The sequence below is a fragment of the Spermophilus citellus genome (genome assembly GCF_964194105.1).
Source record: "Spermophilus citellus genome assembly, chromosome: 7".
NCBI classification, from domain to species: Eukaryota; Metazoa; Chordata; class Mammalia; order Rodentia; family Sciuridae; genus Spermophilus; species Spermophilus citellus.
In genome coordinates this window covers 96,787,609-96,809,588 of record NC_138188.1, presented here as the reverse complement: position 1 = coordinate 96,809,588, position 21,980 = coordinate 96,787,609, and the positions used below count along the sequence as shown (strand labels likewise).

The 21,980-nt window shown below is 39.1% G+C and overlaps 2 protein-coding genes across 2 annotated transcripts in view; one reads left to right on the top strand and one right to left on the bottom strand.

The window, feature by feature from the left end:
* Nucleotides 1-21,980, bottom strand: part of CD96 (CD96 molecule) — a 93,810-nt gene that overhangs the window by 41,221 nt on the left and 30,609 nt on the right. The window contains exons 5-7 of the mRNA XM_081302729.1: nucleotides 18,707-18,762; nucleotides 4,979-5,069; nucleotides 4,292-4,480 (exon numbers count right to left, since the gene is read on the bottom strand). Coding sequence (XP_081158855.1) covers nucleotides 4,292-4,480; nucleotides 4,979-5,069; nucleotides 18,707-18,762 — 336 coding nt within the window. The remainder of the gene's footprint in view (nucleotides 1-4,291; nucleotides 4,481-4,978; nucleotides 5,070-18,706; nucleotides 18,763-21,980) is intronic.
* On the top strand, nucleotides 11,093-12,772 carry ZBED2 (zinc finger BED-type containing 2; the record flags this gene model as incomplete). Its single annotated transcript, XM_081302730.1, is given in 4 exon segments — nucleotides 11,093-11,168; nucleotides 11,278-11,837; nucleotides 12,695-12,735; nucleotides 12,738-12,772. Coding segments are annotated over 3 exon segments (606 nt in total). The 5' UTR covers nucleotides 11,093-11,168; nucleotides 11,278-11,307.

Here is a 21,980-nt window from a genome sequence, read left to right as displayed (position 1 = left end):
TCCATCTTGGGTAAATTGCTGAGGCTGGTTTCAAACCTTTATCATAATTTGTTTCCTCTTTACACTACCAACATTATTTCCTGACATCAACTTTTACCTATTCTCTCTTAAATCACACGTGGTTTCCAACAGGCAAATATTTCAACCTAGTTTCTCCAACACAAGACCCTCTTTCTTGTTTTTGTTCATGCTGTTTCCTGATATTTTTCTTTTACTTCCAAACTTCCCTAAATGTACCTCCTCAAATTCCAGGAAGCCTCATCACTCTGTTTCATTGGTATGCCCCTCAAGAGAAATAATTGTTTTGTTTCTCACTGTGTTTATGGATCCTGGCAAATGCAAGTGATAATACATATAAATACATTCTTAACACTGGAAGACAAAAGACCAGTTTGAAGTTGTATCTGACTGCTGATAGACCATAAACACCATCTTCCAAAAATAATATCTTAATAAGATGGAGCATGGGTCTGGAAAATAAATACCTCAATGTTTTTCACTGTAGATTGGTTGGAGCAGAGGTTGGTAAACGATGCCTACAGTCAATTCCGCCACTGGCTTTGTTTGTAAACAAAGTTTTATGGGAACACAGTGGTGTCCTTTGGTTTACATGTTGTCTACATCTGCTTCTGTGCTATGGTGACAGAGTTCAGTAGTCATGATGGAGACCACAAACCTAATGTATTTACTATCTGACAGAATGTTGGCTCCCTGAATGGAAAGTGTTGATATGTTATGCCCAATCCCAGACTTCCACAATGGGAAGCATTTATGTTTCATTGCTGGAAGATTTCTGTTTTAGGACACTATTCTGCTGTATTTGATTACTAAGTCTTTGAAAGCTGAGGGATTCAGGCTCTCTCTACATTAGGAAGACATTAGTACAAAATTTGCATTTTGAGAAGAACTCTTTGCCCTGGGACAAAGATGGTGCATAGCTTTCAAGATGAAACCCGAGGCCAAAAAACTTCTCTCTGGTTTCAGATTGGACTTTGAAGTAGAATATCTGCTATTGTCAAAACAATAATTCAGAGTGTGGAAAAGGAATAATTACAACCTACCAGGGGAAGTGACTTTCCAAAACTCAAGTGCAGAATTTAGCAGAAACACCTCACCCAGCTTTCAGATCATCCCATTTATCACAGTACTGGTACTGAGCTGTTGGCCTAAAGCAACCTGATCTTTTTTTCTGAGTGGTCTACCCTGGAAAAGGTCAGGCATGGCTCTCAGAATCATTTTGTGGATGTCCCACAAGGGCAGATGGGCTGATTCTGGGGCAATACTAGGTGGCTTATCTGGTCCAACTAGAAATAAATCAAACTCCAGGGCTTGCTAGATCCTTTTGCTCAAAATGTTGAATGGGCTTCTCTTAGGCTCTTGTTGGAAAAGTAGAATTTCATCTGCTACCCAGACCTACTGATTCAGAACCCGAATTTTAACAAGATCCCTGGTGATTTATACACATACTGAAATTCTCTATTGATACTCTCAGGACCCCAGGTTCAGTGTTGGGTAGAAGAATGGCTGCAAACTGGGGAGTCAGAAAACAAGAATATCTGGCAACTTCCATCTTGATATTCAGTGTTCCTCTCATCCTACTATGGAGCTATTCCTTTTCACTCCAAATACATCAATATTCCATACTCCAAAATACACACACACAGTTATACACACACACATACACACACACACACAGTTGTCCACCCTCAACTCTCTATTTCAAAGGTCTTGATTTCAACTGGAAATCATTTAATAGACAAATCTCTATCAAAGTTGATGACAGCCAGGATATTAACAACCCCAGGGGGAATTTGTGCTTCACTTTTGAATTAAAACATTAAAACAAAACAAAATCTCTGCCCTTCACTTTGCTACCCCCCCAAAAAAACTATTTTTTTTTTTTGTGTGTGTGTGTGTGTGTGTGTGTGGTATTAGGTATTAAAACCAGTATCTTCTGCATGCTAGGCAAATGCTCTACCATTAAGCCATAATCCCAGCCTTTTATAATTTTATTTTGAGACAGGGTCTCACTAATTGCTGAAGCTGGCCTCAAACTTGTGATTCTCTTGTTTCAGCCTCCTAAGTACCTGGAATTATAGGCGTATGCCACTATACCTGGACCAATTGTATTAATATGAAAAAAAAATAGACTACAGTGCTACAATTTTAGATATTCTGATAGGTGTCACGGCAGGATATCTTTGGAAAAGTTACTGTTAAATCATGGGAATTCTGCAGGTCTTGTGCACAAATAGTTACCTGAAGAGCCACTGATTGCTTCACCTGGACCCCTTCTCCTTTATGACTTCTCTAGAGTAAGCACCATTGAGCACTTGAACTTCCTGGGATCCTGGGTGTGTGTGGGGAAGGGAGCACCTCCGCTTCCAACATTATGACCCTCTCTGAAATCAAAAGGGAGAAAAATTCCTTCCCTTCTCTCCCTAAATCCCTTTATTCCTCTAATAGTCTCAGAATTTCTTTCCAGCACTGAGATGATAGATTTTTCTTCTGTGTTTTCATCTCCGTATCTTGTCAACAAAAATAGCTTGGTAAAGCAATGACTCTTGCAGAAGTCGATTGCAGAGTTCATAAAGCTTCCAGAGAGTATGTTTGGAAGTAACAGAGCCTCAAGTGTACCTTCTAACACTTTCAAAATAATTGTGTTACCATGGGACCAGAATGGGAGCTAGAATTTTTGGAAACTGAATTCTCCAAGATTTATTGTCTTTAATATTTGATCATGGAGGCTGAAGATCCATTTGACAATTTAAAATTAACCCCCTGTTTAGAGTCTAGAATTATACTAGATTGATGGTTCCCTTATAAAATTAGAATTATGGTGTGTTTTGGGTTATCAGAATTAGTGTTCCTCCTGATTACCTTAAAAGTGATCATAATTTTTGATCTTGAAATCAAGCACAGTTTTCACATTACAAAATATTGATTTTGTTTTTCAAGCACAGGAATAGGTTTCTCTTTAGGAATTTGAGGTTTTACAGTAGCCAAAGCTACCGGCAAATGTAAGTGACAAACAACTAACTTCATACTGTTCCAAAGCTGAAGCCATGTCCAGCCTTCTGGAAAAGTGGCATCCATATTCCCAAGGGAGTTAGGAAGAGCCAAGAAAGGCTATGTTCATGTAAATCCATCAAAACTTCTGAATGATTGACGAAAAGATCATTGACCACTTTGTTCATACTTATACCTATACACACTGGGAGGGCTCTGGGGACGATGTCACCTTCCCAGCATCAGAGGATGCCTGCTTCTGGGTAGTGAGGATGGATTTGGTGGAGATGTACATTATTCTTCATCCCTAGATCCCAGTAATAACCAACCATTATATTCGCAAAGGAACTTAGCAGGACCCGAGATACAAAACGTGTCCTTGGGACAAAGAAAACCCCTTTCCCTCATAAGTTATACTGTGTTTTTATGACTATGTCAGAGACTACATTATTTCTGAAAATAGGATAATGATTAAAAATGTTCTTTGTCCTACAGAGTGGTAATAATGATTTGCAAATCTGTTTAGTTTTATAAGATTATTATTAAATATACATCTTTCAGATGCCATTAGAGATGTTTTATAGGCATATCTATTGTCACTGCATTTGTCGAGACATTTGTTCTCATCTTTTATGTAGTAAAATATTCATTATTTGATCTGGCTCAGAGTAGTAAATATTCTGGTTAGTTAAATTTTGTAATAACTAGAATGATGGTATATATCAATATTCAGGTCATAAAAGTCTTCTACATCCCAGATACTGTGCTTCAAACTAGAGCACTAAAATCATTAGGCTATAGTCCTTTTCCTGATGGTATTTATATTGCAAATATGGTTTACCCATTTCTAAGTATTCAAATTATATATGCTGTAAACAATTGGATATTTTTTATGAGTTAGAAGAAATTTTAGGATCATTTTAATCTCTATTAATCCTCAGTATTTATATTAATCTTTGTTATGTGGCAAATTAACAAAAAATGCTAATTAAGAGTTATGATTGATAGAATTTGAACAAAAATTACTGTATTCAACAGAAATTCTTTATGGAAACAGGAATCATCTACTTTCCTTTTCATTTGAAGAAATTCTTGTAATTTTATTTTCAAATTTTACTTGTGAAAATGCTTGATAATTTGAAAGTAAAGCATTAGGGAGAGGGTTTTCTGAGATCAAAGTATTATGGAAATGGTGAGTACTTTTTTGGTTCTGATTAGATATGTTCTGAATTTTTGGCAGTATTGTCAAGCCCTTACTGACTTTATTAAATAAACTACTCACCTATGGAAAAAGTGATCTTTTCAGATGAAGTATTCCACATTTTATTTCCAGGGACTGGAGACAGAGCCATACACCAAATGGTCAGGTTATTTGATTGGGTTGGTTCATTACCATGCATCCTTGTTAAAATAGACTTGAGCTCCAGAAATCCATTTTTGCCTTTTCTCTCTTCATTGGTAATGTTTATTCCTACAAAATAGATTCAAACATGGTTATCACTAACATTTTTTTTTGCATCAGCCATATAATGATACCAAGACATGGCCTTATAATTTGAAGTTGCTTTTATGTGGTTTGATGGAGCCAACTGTGTTTCCTTCATTCTGGGAAATGTTACCTTCCACCCCATGGGAGAGTCAGATGAAGCATGAGAAAATGGCATCTGATGGGTAAGACAATGTTTTTCCTTTAGTGAAAATTAATTTTAAATGCCAAGATAACTTGGGCAATGAAAATTTCTAATGTTTTATTTTTTTCTTTTTAAAACCCATTTCCATTGATTTCCTTTTTTTTTAAAGAGAGAGAGAGGAGAGAGAGAATTTTTAATATTTATTTTTTAGTTCTCGGCGGACACAACATCTTTGTTGGTATGTGGTGCTGAGGATCGAACCCGGGCCGCACGCATGCCAGGCGAGTGCGCTACCGCTTGAGCCACATCCCCAGCCCTCCATTGATTTCCTTCTTTACCTTCTTCTTCACCTTGAAGAAACCTTCCATCTATAAACCATGTCAGGCTTGCTTTGGGAAACACATTCTTTAGTGAGCAGGTAAATGTTCTCTAGGACAGACATAAAGAAGATTATTTGCAAATTCAGAAGAAATTGGTATTCCTTACACATTCACCAATGTTCACACAAGACAAATTGGCAAAACACAAAGTAGGTGGGCAACCTACTTCTGAGATAGATTGTATTAAAATGTTTACTATACATATTGCTGTACTTCATTGCCTACAGAGATGTTATACATTTAGGGCTAGGACCCTAGGTTCAATTTAAGTATCTAGGACTATACTAATGTTACCTGTCTGGTTTAAGGGATTTAGAAAAGGGAAATCATAACTTTGTATGGGCAGAGTGATCCAGTACTAAATAAAAACTACAGAATAGAAGGAATAAAGGTATATCAGGCAAAGGCCAGAAAAGAATATTGTTAGATTACAAGTGGGGAGAGATGCACATGTTCTGGTTTCCAAGCAATGTAAAAGATTATTTGCAGCAACAACTATAGCAACCATTAATATAATTATACCTCTTTTGACTTGTAAAGAATTTTTCTAATTATTGTTATTTTTTACTTTTTGTCTTGATTCTTTGCCTTATTATTGCCATTTGACAGATGGGAAAAATCAAGTCATCAAGAGGCTAAAGGAAGTGGAAAACAGTTAATGGGCACTATTGAGGAACTATGTCACCTCGATATCAGTCCAAGGTGTTTCCTGGTAAAACATGTCATATCCAAATAAGAAAAAAAAGGGGAAGAACAGATAGTTATGTTACAAAAGCATGGAACTTAGATGCTAGGTTAGTTGATTTTATTTTTAACACTATTCTTTGTGGATAATACTTTTTCTATATCCTGGTGAAAATATTCAGTGATGTTTATTGAATCCCTGTTGTTTTATCTGATTCCCTAAAAAATTATAATTCCATTTATAATTAACCTTGAAGGATATGGAAAACAACAACCCCCAGGGAGAAAAGGAGGACAGTGGGTCCCAGGGAGAGAAGAAAAATAGTGGACTCTGAACTTTTACAATTTCCTGCTCTACAACTATTTGCCTGACTGCCCAACTGACACATTCTACTATGATTAAGTCTCTAATCATTAAGTCACACTGAACATTCTGCTATGATTAACTCTCACTAAACTCTATAAAAATCAGACCTCTACCATAACCAGTTGCCATTTTCTCCCCTGAAAATGTGCCATTCTGCTGCTTAATAAAGAAAGATTTGCTGATCCATAAAGGTCTGTCCCCATTTCAGTTATTTTTGCTTTCAAACCTGTTTTCTAAACAAGAGATGTGTATATTTTGTATATGCCTGGCCCAGGTTCTTAGTGCCCAAATATTCACAATTGAAAAATATAATAGTTAACCAGTAAAGAACAATTAACTGTGGGTGATGTTTGCTGTGCCATTCTATAAACTGGTGACTCCCAAAGAATTGGAAACTACAGAGCTGAGAAACTGTACTGAAGGGTGCTAGGGAACATTTTCCTGGTGGGGTTCCATTGAGGTGCAGCTTACCATCCCTCAGTTTATCACCATCGAATCCCCAGGAAACAAGCAAACTTTCAAAGAGGGTTACATATCACCTAGACGACAGTGGTTGGCAACTGCTGTGACTTCCAATATTTTCACTCATTCAACACGTGTTTTTTCAAGGCAATGGGGACAGTCATGTATGTGGCAATTATGTAGAAAATATAAAATTTTATCTTCTAAAAAATAAAAAGTAAAACCGGATCTCTGAAAATACACTCATTATCAAGTAAAGAAAATTCAGTTCATTTCATCCAATAAAATGCCAAAAATGGATTTTTATTTCCAGTTAGTCCATAAAGGAGTAGAGAGACATAGGAAATGAAATTCTAAAAAAAAATGTTGTAAAGGTTTATATCAGGTTCAATGTGTTAACCATTCTCATGATTCATTTCTTCCACCTTCAGTTAACCCACAAAAAGATGATGATACAGTAATATCAGAAACAAGTGGGGGTTTCATTATTTTACAAAGGCAGTGGGCTCACTGAACAGATCTCTTATCAACTTCCAAAAACAGTTGAAAAGATCTGACTCTTACAGGGGCTTGGGTTGTGGCTCAGTTGTAGAGCACTTGCCTTTCACATGTGAGGCACTGGATTTGATCCTCAGCACCACATAAAAATAAATAAATGAAATAAAGATATTGTGTCCATCTACAACTAAAATTTTTTTTTGTTTTGATTCATGTTTCTGAAACTACTGAGATTTCAGATATTCTATATGACCTCCAGACTCTGTGTTCCAAGATTTAGTTTAGGTTCTTGTCCTAAAACTCTTCCTGATCTCTAAAACTGAAAATTCAGAGACCAAAATGGTTCAACCAGAGGCCAAATGCCCTAGGAAATTTCAAATATATGTGTTTGTAGAGCAAGCAGAACTGTCTTTAATAGGGAACTTCCATTTGGCTTCAACGAGTAAGAACATGCTAAATCTGAAAATATATGAAGGAAATACGCATAAGAATGTACATGCACACAAATACTCATACAAACATGTATTCTGTGGCTGAGAAGTAAAAATCCCTTCACTAACTTATTGTGTACCTATTGCATTGAGAGATGAGTCATATAATTTTTTTCAATGCATTATTCTAACTATATATGGAATAAGTAAGCACTAGTACAAAGAATTATGTAGCAAATTCCCAGCAAGTATTTGGACAGTTATACAGGAATACAGAAGAGTAAAATCTGAGAATTACTTAGAAAACAAAGTCACATTATGTGGACAGGGAAAGTATGGGCGTGGATTCTGTTGGTGGTCTTTGTTGGAAAGTAGTGGGGAATTCCCCCACATAGACAGGTAGAGTGGGCTCCCTAGTAGAACATCTTGAGGACCATATGTGAGTCAGGGGTGTTGCCCCAGAAGCTGGAAGGAGCTGGTATATGATTAGAGGACCATGAGATTGAGATGCCAAAAAAAAAAGCGAGTCCACATCTGACTAAGTTCAAAGGAAAATTAGCTCCACCTCCTCCATGTTGTATTTACCCCAGCTTTGTGGTTTTTCATTAGAAAACACCTCCACTTCCTTGAGTGTGCAGCCCTCATTAATTATGTAAGGAATGCTTGTTTAAAACTAATAATATAAAGTTTATTTAACTGAAACTTCCCTAAATGTTCTACCATCCTTCCTCAAGACTGACCAGGCCAAGAAAGGAATAACAAAGATATTTTCATGATTTGTAGGGTCATCATGAACTTGTGACTACTTGTAAAATCAACAGATTGCCAACCACCAGATTTTACAACTTCCCCTTCAAGGCTACCATAAAAGGCCTAGGCATCTGCAACCATCAATCACTTCCTACTTTAAATTACCCTTCTGAAGATGAAAGGATCCTGAAATGCAAGCTGAGTTAGGACACCAGTTCACCATCTTCATGGATTGGCTGGTTTATGGAATCAAACTTCTTCCTTGCTCCAACTGTTATGGTCTGATTTAAAAATGCTGATATCAGTTAATCAATAATTAATGTTATATATTATAGATTAAAAACATAGATCAATAAAATAGTAAATATAGCCATATTGACTCCATCTTTATGGTTCCCATATGAAACTATCATATGAACTGTTTCTGAGAAATGAAAATGAAAGCTGTCTTCTGCTGCAAGTTATTTTTCTGAACTGTGTACTCCACAAAATGTGCTCAATCCAGGATACGGTAGTCTTGGTGGTCTGCATGGCTTTGAAGTAGACTCTCACCCCTGCTAAACACCTGCTTGAACCCAGGATGTGGTTGTCTGAGTTGTTTTGCTAACTGATTTTTCAGCTTCTGGAGTCTGCTTGCTTGCTACCTGGAAAATTCTATAAGATGTGGTTTTCTTCCTTAAATATTGGAACCACAGATAGCTTGGCACGCTTCTGTTAGAAGTCCATTTGGGCATGGCAGAAGCATCCCTGGTCAAATAATAGAGCTCTCTAATTTGTTTTAAATTTGGACTTGGAGTGTTTTCTGAGTGTCTCCGTGCAACATGACAACTGGTTCTTGATTCTCTAAGCACCTTTCAAGCAGTGAGTAAAAGGACTTGGATTTGTAACATTTCCTCATTTCCACAGATTAAATACTGTGACTATTTAAATTAACCCCATTTACCTTACCAATATTTGGACAGCACCTTTCCCAAAGATCTTTTCATCAGATCACTTTGAAAACATTTAGCTTTTTAATATAAAAAGAGATTATTTTTGTCTCTTCAAGTTTTCCTATTTGTTTACCAATTCTTCACTTCAATTTGGAATCTTTCCTCCACCCCTTTTTCCCCACTGGAAATTTAATTTGTAGTCCTTACATGTTTTGGGCTATACTTTTTCTATCTTTTCTTCTACAATGCAAATTTTATTTTATTTTTTATGGACATCCTAAACATATTCCTATCTCCTCTTGGTAGATCTTCCTTCCCAAATTTAAAATAAATGTGTATTTTTGCTTAAGTGGTAACTATCCCTTTATTTCTGAGAGTAGAAGCCAGAAGCATTTTAGTTTTTCCAAGTCTAGTTACATAATACAATAAAAAACATTCCAAACTCTATTTCCCAACTTGCCATACTTCTTTGAATTTTAGGTTTTTTTTTTCACTTAATCTTCCCTGTTCAGCAAGTTCTTTAACTTTTCTACTGACTGCATTTATAACAGCCATAGATGTCAAACCCAAAGTCAAAACTCATGATCTGAAAATTGGACAAAATATTTGGAATCACAGATTCTTGAGGTATGTGGGTTTTGGCCCAAATTTCACCCCCACTCTTTTGCCTTAAATCTCTTTCTTTGCTTGAGAGGTCACATAATCTCCTCATGGGGAAATTGAACTAAAAGTTGTAGGTGCCTGACAATCTGTTTTGCTGCATGGCATTTGCTGGATACAGCTTTTGTGGTGGTGGAGGGGAGGAGAAAGGTTTGCCTTTGTGTCTAATTGCTGCAGAGAAACCTTATGAACAGAGACACACCCACTTGAAAACAAAACTCTCCTGGAAGTGGGAGGAAACCAGAATTGGAGGTGTCTTCCTCCTGGGGTTAAGAGCCAGCTAACAACCACCCAGGTGTGCAGGAGCACATTCACTGGGCACCAAAGAGATCAGGGGCAAGTTCAGAGCTTCCTGGCTTGTAAGTACCCACTGTGTCTTGGGGTGTGTGTGTGGGGGGGATTTCCTAACTCTTCAGGGTTGTAAAGCTTGATGAAAAAAAAAAAACAAAACAAAAAACAAAACAAAACAAACGCTCTCATTAATTTAAGAAATAACACATGAAAGAAGAGAGAAATCAAACTTTTTTAAAAAATGCAATATAACTGTTTTTAAAATGCAAGGTAATTTCCATGTATTTATTTATCTCTAAAATGTGGTAGATAAACCAAGCATCTGGAGGAAGGTGCTTCAGGAAGGTTTTATTAGCTGTTGACTTGGAAGGTGATCATGGTAGGGAAAGGGGAGTATGGTGAGCTGCCTGCTGAGGAAAACCAGGCAACACCAGGTTTGTGAGGATGTGCTCCACCCTTTCTCTGTGAGTGCCAGCCCCTCTTGCTAAAAGCAGGGAGGCCTACTGGTAAGATTTCTTAGAATCTCAGCCTCAGAGGAACCTCTCTAGGGACAACTGACCTCACTCTGGGAACTTGATTATACAGATCCTGGCAGGCCTTGCAGCATCTGGACTACTTACTGAAACAGCTTAGAAAGGGAGTCTCTCTCTTTCATGATCATCTGTGTTTGCTTTTCACTACCAAGGAAGAGCCAGTGAGGCCCCAGCCCTGGAAGTCCTGAACAGACTGAATCCTGAGGCTATTCCTCCTCCCTCCAAAACACATTCTGTAACTAACAAGGAGCACAGAAACAGCACGGAGAAGAATAAAGAGAAAAACCTAAAATTTTCAATATGCAAAAATGCCTGTTTTGATGGGTGATGTGGTGAACACTGAGTTCACTTAAAAGCCTTATAATGGTTGGGCAGTGAATGTCTTTGCTACAGGAAATAATATGTTTTGTCTTCCTGGCCTATTCAAGGAGGGATCAGCAAGTATTTGGGGCGTGGAAGAAATGTACTCATAGACCCTTTTGCCTGAATCTGACTCAATTTTTCCAGTGAAGCAGAAAGGAGGAAACATCACATCCCCAGGTGTGCCTAGCCTTTGACCATTATTGTGAGTCCCCAAGAGTTACCCTAGTCCCTTCCCCAATACACATTCAGCTTTTAGCTTGACTAAAGACCTTTTGTACACGTCTAGGGACATCCCAAGACAGTGGAAGGAGACAGGATGAGTCGAGAAGAGGTGGAAGAGGAGGCAACCAGGATTCAGGCAAAAGAAGACTTGGAGATGAAGGAGGAGGAGGAGATCTGTGAGGCCGGAGAGCTTGGTCCGTTTGTGAGTACTGTGCCCACCCCGATACCCCACAACAAGGGGATCCAGATTTCTGAGGCATGGGAGTATTTCCACCTGGCCCCTGCTCGTGCTAGTCACCATCCCAACAAGCACGCCACCTGCCGCCTGTGTGGCAGGCAGGTGAGCCGTGGTCCTGGGGTTAATGTGGGCACCACCGCTCTTTGGAAGCATCTGAAAAGCATGCACAGGGAGGAGCTGGAGAAGGGTGGCCACTGCCAGGTGCGCATCGAGGGAGACTGGGGCAGGTTCCTGGAGCAGGCCAGCACCCTGGCTTTGTGGGCCAGCCAGAGGGAAAAGGAGGTGCTTAGGAGGGAGAGGGCAGTGGAGTGGCGGGAGAGGGCTGTGGATAGACGAGAGCATGCCTTGGAGGAGGTGGAAAGGGCCATCCTGGAGATGAAGTTGTTGTGGTGTGACCTAATCAATATAAAACATAGACAAACAATTTAAAGATGTTTGTAGCATGATAATAAGTATGTGTAAAAACCTATAGGTTAACTATAGTCATAAAGAAGCATTAATATAGGTTAAGTTACAGGACAAAGATAGCTGCATAAGACAATTATAAGGTTAAGAATTGTTATAGGATTGCGTAAGTAAAGCATAACCAAAGTGACTCTATTTTACTGCTTCTGTTAAAAAAAAAAGTCAAAAACCATTACAAGGACTGTTTCTGAGAAGTCGAAACAAAAGCTGTCTTCTTGAAAAAGTTATTTTTCTGTACTTTGTACCCCACAAAATGTGCTCCCTGAAAGGTATGGTGGTCTTAGTGACCTTTGTGGCTTTGAAGTAGATTCTCGCCCCCTGCTCAAACCCAAGATGTGGTTGTCCTACTCTGCTCTGCTAACTGCTTTTTATCCAGCTCTGTAGTCTGATTGCTTGCTACCAGGAAAATTCCATGAGATATAATCTTCCCCCTTAAATATTCAAGCCACAGGCCAGTCGGGTGCTTTTCTCCCACAGAGGTTGAGTCTCTTAGGGGAATCAGTCCCTGGCTAGGTAATAAAGCTCCCTTTTGCTTGAATTCAGACTTTGAGTGGTTTCTTTTTTTTTTTTTTTTAAAGAGAGAGTGAGAGAGGGAGAGAGAGAGAGAATTTTAATATTTATTTTTTAGTTATCGGCGGACACAACAACATCTTTGTTTTGTATGTGGTGCTGGGGATCGAACCCGGGCCGAACGCATGCCAGGTGAGCGCGCTACCGCTTGAGCCACATCCCCAGCCCTTTGAGTGGTTTCTGAGCGTCTCCCTATAACAAAGTGCAAGGTGAAGGCTGAGAAGGAGGCATGCCAGCGTGGAGAGAAGGACCTGCGATGGCTGCACATCCTTTCCATTTTGTTTAAATCGTGCTTAGGGGAATCTCTTCTGAAAATACTGACTTCTCCATTTTAGTTCCAGCTCAAACATGAAGCATGGTTTAGTGGCATTTCTGTTTTTAAGAAAAACAGTACATAGTGTTATTCATCTCAACAGGTCTGAGTGGACCAAATGCCTATCTACGGGGTTCCTAGTGTTTGCTGACCCTTGGCAAAAACCTCAAAATGTATTAACTAAAGACAAAAGTAGTTTTGGGACCATGTACTTGTGAGTTGTTTCAGGGCAGGATGTAGTAGACTGTCAGTATTTTTTTTTTTTTTTATTTTTTAGTTCTCGGCGGACACAACATCTTTGTTGGTGTGTGGTGCTGAGGCTCGAACCTGGGCCGCACGCATGCCAGACGAGCGCGCTACGGCTTGAGCCACATCCCCAGCCCTGTCAGTATTGTTTAGTAAAAATAACTGGACTTATGCCCTGCACTTGTTTTCAGTGGAGCAAAGTTGGGGCAGTTGAGGCTGGGCAGGGAGCTGGAAAGTCCACCTGAGCAGCTCACCTCAGAGACTGTAGGAGAGCAAAGCCAGACTCCCTGGAAGGGGGCTGTTTGCACACATCCTATTGGTGACTTCAAAGCTGATTCTGTGTGATCCCCAGTGGAAGGCTCCAGCCCAAGCCCTCTCGACACTTGCAGTGCATCTCTTTCTCCAGTAGTTATGTGTTTTGCCATCTGCTTAGATTAAAGCTGCTTCATTAGTATTACCTGTCAGCTTCCTGTGAGTTTTTTCCCAACAATTTGACACTTCAACTAATTAATCTGTAATTAGCACAGAGAAAAGCAAACGCTTTTCAATTCAATTGGTTGAAGCATAATAAAGAATATAAAAGTTTACTCCCAAATATTTTTTAAAAATAATCTAAAGTCATATTAAGACCTATTAATGGAGGAGGGGTTACTGAAGAAGAGACAAAAGAACCTCAGAAAGAAGATGGAGTAAGAAAGGAGACATAAAGAACAGTCATAAGAAAAGAAAAGGGACCCAGAAGAAATGTGAAGATGGGAAAGACAGACCTTACCATATAAAGAGAAAAGAAATCACAATTGTCTCGTCCAGTGAAGGACAGAGAATATTTTCTTAAATCCCAAGGTCAACTTTAGTAAGTTGCTTTTGTTCTGTGCCCACAGATCAGTCATTCATTCAGTAAGTAGGTTTTAGATTTTATTTGTGTCTCTGAAATACCAACTACAGGGCAATCTATTGTTCTCTGATTTTTAAAATGACTATCCATCTTTGAATGTTCAGAGATACTTTTTTAAAAGGGAGCCTGACAGTCCATAGGGAGAGAAAAATCTCCTGCATTCTTAAGGATATTAAATGTTAACTGAATAAAATCAAACTGGAGACCACTCTGGGCTTTGCGCTGGAGTTGACTTTTGTTTTGGAAAATTCCTCTAGCACTTTTTCTTTTAAATGTGTGGGAGTGGAGACTGAGAGAACCAGACAAGACGAGATGAAGACAGGGTCCCACTATCTCACTGATACACCAAGTATCTAATGGGCACCAAACTCCTTGAAAGTTAATGAGATGCTGGTATAAAAATGGGCTGTTCCTCCCGCAGTCCTCACCTACGAGGCTCACTCTTCCTGCTTTCTAGACTTGTTGGAAGTCTAGCAGTGAGACCTGTCTCCCCTGTGAGCTCTTTGTGGAACAAACAGAAGTCCAAACACCAGACTTGAGAAAAACCAAGGCTATACTGCAGTCCTATGATTATCTTTCTAGAAAACTGCTGTGATTAAGGATTTCACTTCCCCTGTGCTTTCCCCACGAGGGCACAGTGCCCCCTTTAAGGCCCTCCTCTTCTGTGCTCAAAGTTTCCGTGCTCACCAAGGCAAATGGTGATGGCTTCTGGGAGTCATGACCCTGACATTTGAAGTCAGAGCATTTTTAGTGCCACAAAATATGCCCAACAAAAAGAGGCTGTCATACTTAACCTCTTAAAAACAAAATCCAAAATCATACATTTGGAATGAGATTTAAGAAAATCAAGGCATCTACAGGGGTTCAAGCTTTGCAAAACCAAACACACACAAAATGCTAGCTAGTCATGTTAATGTCTTCTTCTAACCACAGCACAGTTTTTAAATTTGTGGTGTTGATAGGCAAGTGGCATGAGGTTAAGGGGATACTATATACTGAGTGCATTGTGTTGACCCCTACAAAAGCAATTTACCTGAAGCCCTACCCAGCTTAGGTCAATGGGCTCTGTTATATTCCTCAGTAAATAACCTGTCATCTGCAGGAGGAATGCAACCCTTAAAATGCTGATAAGAAGAACCTAAGTTACCCTGGATGTGTGTGTATGGGGGGCGGGTGGCGCTTTTATGACCCTTACACAGAACAGATCCCAGAACTCAGGGAGATATGATAATTAGTACTGGCCAGCATGGTCCAAAGTGACCTTGAGTTGCCTTGGACCTTAACTGTGCACAGAGTAGACTTAAAAGTGTGCTGTCATCCTGCTATCAGTCAAAAGGGCAAGGGGTGAATCTAGGAAACTTCCCGAGGACCCAAAAAGACTGGAAGGCAAGAGGAGTGTGTCTTTCTTCTCTCTGAGAAGAGCCACTCTCTTCTTTGAGAGAGTCCTCTTTTCCCTTTTCTTATCCCTTCTGATAAACTCATGTCTGTTACTCTGAATGACATGTCTGAAATCTTCCTGGCATGATCACAAGAACTAGTGAGAAAGGATCCCTGTGGCTGCCTCAGCTTTGACAGGCCCAGCCCTGCAACAGCGTCTGTTTTTCATGGTTCTTATTATTGTAGATTTTTTTCCTCTTTAGGCAACATAACTTCAGACTGTTTTTGTCTCCTATGTTTCATGCTAGATAGCTTTCTTTTAGATGTTTTTCCCTAAATTTTGTCAAGCAAAATAAATGTAGGGAGTGACAAGGACAGGACCTAGGGAGATGATTGGATTAGAGCATAAAGCAAGAGATGCATTGTGGTTTTGGAAAGCCTGAACTGTTAAATAAAGTGGGGTTTTATGTGTTTCTTGTGTCTTCTTATGCTCCATCAGCAGCTGTGTGCTGTGGGGCTCTTTGGCCCAGCATCTTTTGCTCTAATGCAAAAATCTGCTACATGGGGTTTGCAGAGGCTGAGGTTTGGATAAGAGATTCCCTTCTCATTGCAGCTGCAGGAGCATAGCTGTGTGTTGTGTGGGAGTCCTGGTGAGAGAGTGGCCTCAGGAATGCACCAGGACAACCTGTCCTCAGGTGTGACACTTTCCTGGGATGTTGCTGGCATGTCCCTGTCTGAGAAAGTGTCTTTGTTAGGCTAATTTTGTGTTTTATCTATTTTAAAAGAAAAATTAAATTATTCATAAACTTTATAAGTTTAACTAAAACCATTGGAACTCAGCTCACAACTGATCAAGTCCCCAGCCTAGTCTGAAACTGGTCAGCATGGTCCAAAATGACCTTGAAGTTTCCTAGATTCACCCCGTGTCCTTTTGACTGATAGCAGGATGACAGCATACTTTTAAGTCTCCATTGTGCACAAATGTTGCTTGAGCAATGAAGATGTAAGACAGACTACACATCTTCATGCGTGTGGATGTGATTAATTTCCAGAGAATGTAAGGGTTAGGAGATTACCAATACTGAATACTTGTGCTCTCCAGATGTAGATGCTTTGCCTACGTTCTTTCGTTTGATCCTTCTATCACCCTTGTGAGGTTGGACTCATTGCCCCATTCACTGATGAGGAAGCTAAGGAACCCAGGTCCCAGGGACCCAAGTTAATAAGTGATAAAAGAGAATTCAGGCTTAGTTCTACCAGATCCCACAATCTATGTTCTGTTTCATTATTATTATTATCATCCCACACCATATCCTACATTCAGTCACATAATGGATTTATGAATCAATATTTACAAATGCAGAGGAAGGAATTGATGAAAGTGTGGGTGAATGATAATAGGCAAAAACATATTCCTGAGACATCTATGTGCCATGTACTCCAGAACTGTGCATGAGTTTAATTATACTAAGAACCCTATGAAGTATTTATTATTATTTCAATTTAGAGATTAGTAAACTGAGGCTCATGGAGGTTATCTAGTAGGTGATTGAATTAGGACTTGACCTTAGTGCTATTTGACCACATGATCTCCTCTTATCAGCCTCCCTAGATGTGGATAGCTCTGCTCCTTATGAATGACTTAGCTAGATGTTAGGCTTTCCGGGCCCTAATTTCTCATCTGTGAAATGATAGATGCTCAACCTACATCAGAGCACATGGAAAGCATCACGAGATAAAAGTATGTGAAAGGGCTTTAAAGAGTTAATAAGTTATTAAGGACACAGCAGTGATTATAAGAATATTAGCGTGAGGAATTACTAATGTTTGGCAAGACCTTAAAAGAGCCACAGACAAGCCATGTCCTGCAGCTGGTTATACGGAATTGGAGAGAGATTATTCACTAATTCCCCAGGAAAGAAATTTCTCTAGTTTTCCTAGATTTAAGTGAAGCAAAGGTATAGAAGAGGAAATTTTATAACATGTGGCCTGTAAGCCATAGTCATTTTTTTATAATGGATTCTTGGATTCAATTTATGGTTTTATATCTTGAGCTTATATTACTTGTAAACATTGACACCAAGAATCTATATCAGATCCTTGTAAGAAAGATACCTACCAAAATCTGTAATCATTAGATTATTTGCTGTATTTAAACTACTGAAATGAAGTCCACTAATAAATTTGGGAATTAATTAAAGCAGAAAATGATTAAACCCTTTTCAATATACTCAGGATTACAGAAGAAGTTATTTCAGAGGTTAATACATGAAATTGGCGAGAGACTTAGATACTTAGGTAATACATTATGTATGGTCATCCAAAAACATCCTACAAAGTCAGTTATGACTTGTATGTAGCTGTCAAATTAAATGACTGATATTCAGCAGGACCACAAATCATGTTATTTAATGTTCTCAGGGTGAGAAGAAATTAGAATATCAGTAGAATTTTCTCTCACACCATGTAACAGCAGGTGTTTGAGAATTAATAAGAGCACTTATTTTACCTGAGGATTTGAAAAGCATGGTTGAAATCATAAGGTCACAAGACAGCTACTTAAAGCAGATATTACTAATAACAATAAAAACGACAGTTTTTTTACTGAATGTTTATTATATGACACAAATTATACTACGAATTTTTCACATTAATTTTATATTTTAATTTTATGATGTTCTTAAAAAATAATAGTGAGCAGATACCATTATGAGTTACTTCATATGAATGATGAAACTGACTAAAAGATGTGAATTAATTTGCTCAAGGATACAACCAATAGCTGGGAAGTGGGTCCAGATCCCAGTGACTGGAGACTGGGAGCTACCCAGTCTTTCCTTTTTCTCCTGCCCTTCTTATTTCTAAAGAAGTAGCTATGATTTGGAGGAGGTACAGGAGGCACATTTCTTCTTATGACTGAAATGAAAGCAGTGGGAAAGCTGGTACAGAAAAATGGATTGCAACAAATTAAATGTCAGCTGAGTGAAATTCTCACTCTTAAACCAGGGTTCACAATGCTCCCCACCCCCTCTCTTTGGTGCTGGGGATTGAACCAGGGCTTGTGCATGCAAGGTAAGTACTCTACCAACTGAGCGATATCTCCATCCCTCCCTCAATTTTTATTAAGGAGAAGTTTAAACAATTGGGACAATTTTCCAGGAAATTTAAGGACTAAGGAAAAGAGGTCACACCTTCTGAGAGCCCCAACTCAAAGTAAGGATCCCCATTCAGTTTGCAGAATCAGCTCAGCTTCCCTTTGTGCCCAGCAGCAGTTACTTGGCTAAGGACCCAGGAGTAAGGTCCTCTGAGGGAACGTTCCTGGCAGCTGTGCAACCCAAACACCTTGGCATGTAATACTATAGATTTTCAAAGGCTTTAATGTGACTCACCTCTCCCAGGACATTCATGGTGCTGTTTTCCACAATCATGGGGATTTCTGGCTTAGCTTAAAAGCAAATAAAACATAGTTAGCGGCATTGAATGAAATCCTACCTGGCCACCAATGTGTGTGTGTGTGTGTGTGTGTGTGTGTGTGTGTGTGTGTTGTGAGAAAGATTTGTCATCCATGAAACAATTATTAAACACCTACTGTGTGCCTGGCAAGATACTAGTTTCTAGGAAATAGACACATTATTTACATTTTTATGAAAAATATAGAAATTAGAATACACTGAGATAAGTGCAATGATTGAGAACATGTAGAACTTGAAGAAAACTTTTAAGAAAAACTTCTTCTTCTTTTTTTTTTTTTTTTTTTTTTGGTGCTGGGGATTGAACCCAGGGCTTTGTGAATGTGAGGCAAGCATTCTACCAACTGAGTTATATCCCCAGCTCCTAAGAAAAGCTTCTCACCCAGCCTTTGGTGGTTAAGAGTTTTTTGGAAGATGCACCATGTAACTGATACTTGAGTGATGATCAGTGTTGGATTACATGAGACTGGGAATGTGCAGGAGTGGAAGCATAGCCAGTGGGGGAGAGAGAGGAATTCTACAAGTCCAAAGGCCAAGGGGTAAAGGGTAGAGTATCATTTTCAGGACCAAGAAGGGAGCCAGAAAAGCACTTGATACTTGTTTTGTTGCTTGGCACTAGGACATATCTGACAATAGTTAGTGATTCTTCTGTCCTGCTGGGTTGTAAGTGCCTCAAAGCCAGAGCATTTTATCTGTCTCTTCATCTCCAGTACTTTGCACCCAGCACAGAGTAGACACTTTTTTAACATCAGGTTTAACTGAAGTGACTTCAAGTAAGTTCTTCAGTCTAACAGACAGAGCTTTCTGTGAACCTAAGATCCTAAGACCTGCTACCCCAGATGCTGTGGGCTTGGCTTTTACCTGCACACACTTGGCTCTTGCTGGTCACACCTATGACTCTCTGCCCAAGGATTCATTGGGATTGTGAGAGCACACTCAGTACAACAAAAGGGAAAATTGGAAGGAAGGAGTTAGTGGTGATAGCAGATGGGAAGTTTGTGGATAAATACCTCAACTTTCTTGCTCTCATTTGAGATAATCATTGTGTTCATGCTATTGCCCAGAGTTCCCAGTGAGACTGGCCTCTAAATCCACAATGGTAACTGGCTGAATCATGCATCATGCACATTTTATTATTTTACTTTCCTTCCTAGACTCACTTCCCTATGCCTCCTATTTCCCAACATGACCTCTCAAATAAATTATTTCAAATCCTGTCTCCATGTTTTCTTTCATGGGAACCCACACCAAGACACACCCTTAAACTCTCTTGGAAGGGAAGATATTTCTGACCTCTTGCCAGCAGAGAAAAAACATGTAGAATGAATGGCCTGAAAAAGAACAATTACTAAAAGATACAGGGGATTCTCTCTGAGGTGCAGGAAATGAAGTTTTCAGCTAAGAAGTGGGGAAGAGCCAACTTGTGATGATGAAAAGTAACTCCCGGCCAAGGGACATCAAGCAAAGGGGGAAGGAAAGGAGTTGGCCAGCTTCTGGCCTTTGGTCTATTGAGAATGCAAAGTTGGAAGATGAGGCACCATTTGGGAAGAAGAAATGAGTAATTTAGGGCATGATGAACGGGTGGCGATACATTAAGTATTTATTTCAAGGTTTTCATGTTTTGTGTTTAGCTTATTCAATATGGGGAATCACCAAAGGATGGAGAGTAGGTTTTCAGTAAGATTTATGATATAACTCTGGGCTTGGATACTATAATACATATGCAAGGGATACCCACAAATAGATCAAAGGCTGGATAAGACTGTCCTTACACAGTCTAGCCAGCCCACTTACTAAATGGAAATCCATTAAGCAGGAAAGATGCTCATATTTCTAAGCATCTCCTGACAGCAGTTTAAAGAAGAAGCAAGAGAAAAGTAGAGACAGAAAAAGTGGAACCAGATAGGGTGATAGAGTAAGATGTTAAGGAATGAAACTATTCAAGACCAACATGAAAGTATTTTAACGCAACAAAGAGATACAGTACACGGTTTAAATGTTGACAAGGTAATTAGAATATGTTACGGTACAAAAAAAAAATTGTTAAATGGGGACACAGCTTGCCTAACTTAAAAATTGGTGTTCTTGTCACATCCTGGATGGCTGCCTTCATTGTCTTGCCAACAGTCAGGCCAGATGAGGCTGTTTCTTGTTTGTGCTAAAGCAGTCACACCCTGGTATGTGAACAAATAGTGAGAAGGATAGATAAGAGAGATGAGCAGTTTGTTTCCAACTCTTCCCTGGGCACTGCTTAGACTTCTTAAGGAGGCTGATCATGAGGTGGTAGCTGCCTAGCCCACCCAGGTGGAAACCTGGAGAGAGAGGGAAGGGAGTGGCAGGAGGAAAGAGAGGGAAATTCTTTAAGCCAGGAATTTAATCAAACTAAATAAGTCTTGGCTGCTGCTACTCCCGTCTTTGCAGACTGTTTTGTGCTTTCTTCAAAAATGCTCTTTTCTTTTTGATATCCCATAATAATATGGTAAGATTCTAAATAAAAACAAGTGTATGCAGAGAGCTGAGCAATAGTCTAACAGTCAATGTCCTTCGGTTTTATAAACTCATTTTCTCTTTGTTTACTTCATGTTTGAAAACAACTAATTGTCCATCCACATGACTGATTTTCTTGCTGTCTTTCTTTAAGAATGACTTTTTAAACAAACACAGGTTTTGGGCTGGGGTTGTGGCTCAGTGGTAGAGGGCTTGCCTAGCCTATGTGAGGCACTGGGTTTGATTCACATCACCACCATCAATAAATAAATAAATAAATAGATAGATAGATAGATAGATAGATAGATAAATAAAGGTTCATTGATAACTAAATTTTTTTTTTTAAAAAAATCACAGGTCTTGATTACAAAACTGAAAAAATATATAGAGCCAAGTGCCTCTGTTTTTTAATATTTCCTTTCACCACAGGACAAATTAGAATGTTCACATTTTTCTGTTAAAACTGCACCCTGCAGAGTCTCTGCATTTTGAGTGAGGCCATAGTAGATTTCATAGCTCAAATGTCTTCTTCTGAGAACTCAGGGTCAGAGGGCTAAGCCTGAAGGATCATTTACTGGAAGCACTGACCCTGGCAGGATGGGGTGGGGAATGCTCCTGCTGATTTTGTCCAGAGCTTTGTTTAGTACCTTCTTTTTTCTCATGGTGGCCTTATCTGCAGCAAGCAACTGAGATAATTAGATAACTA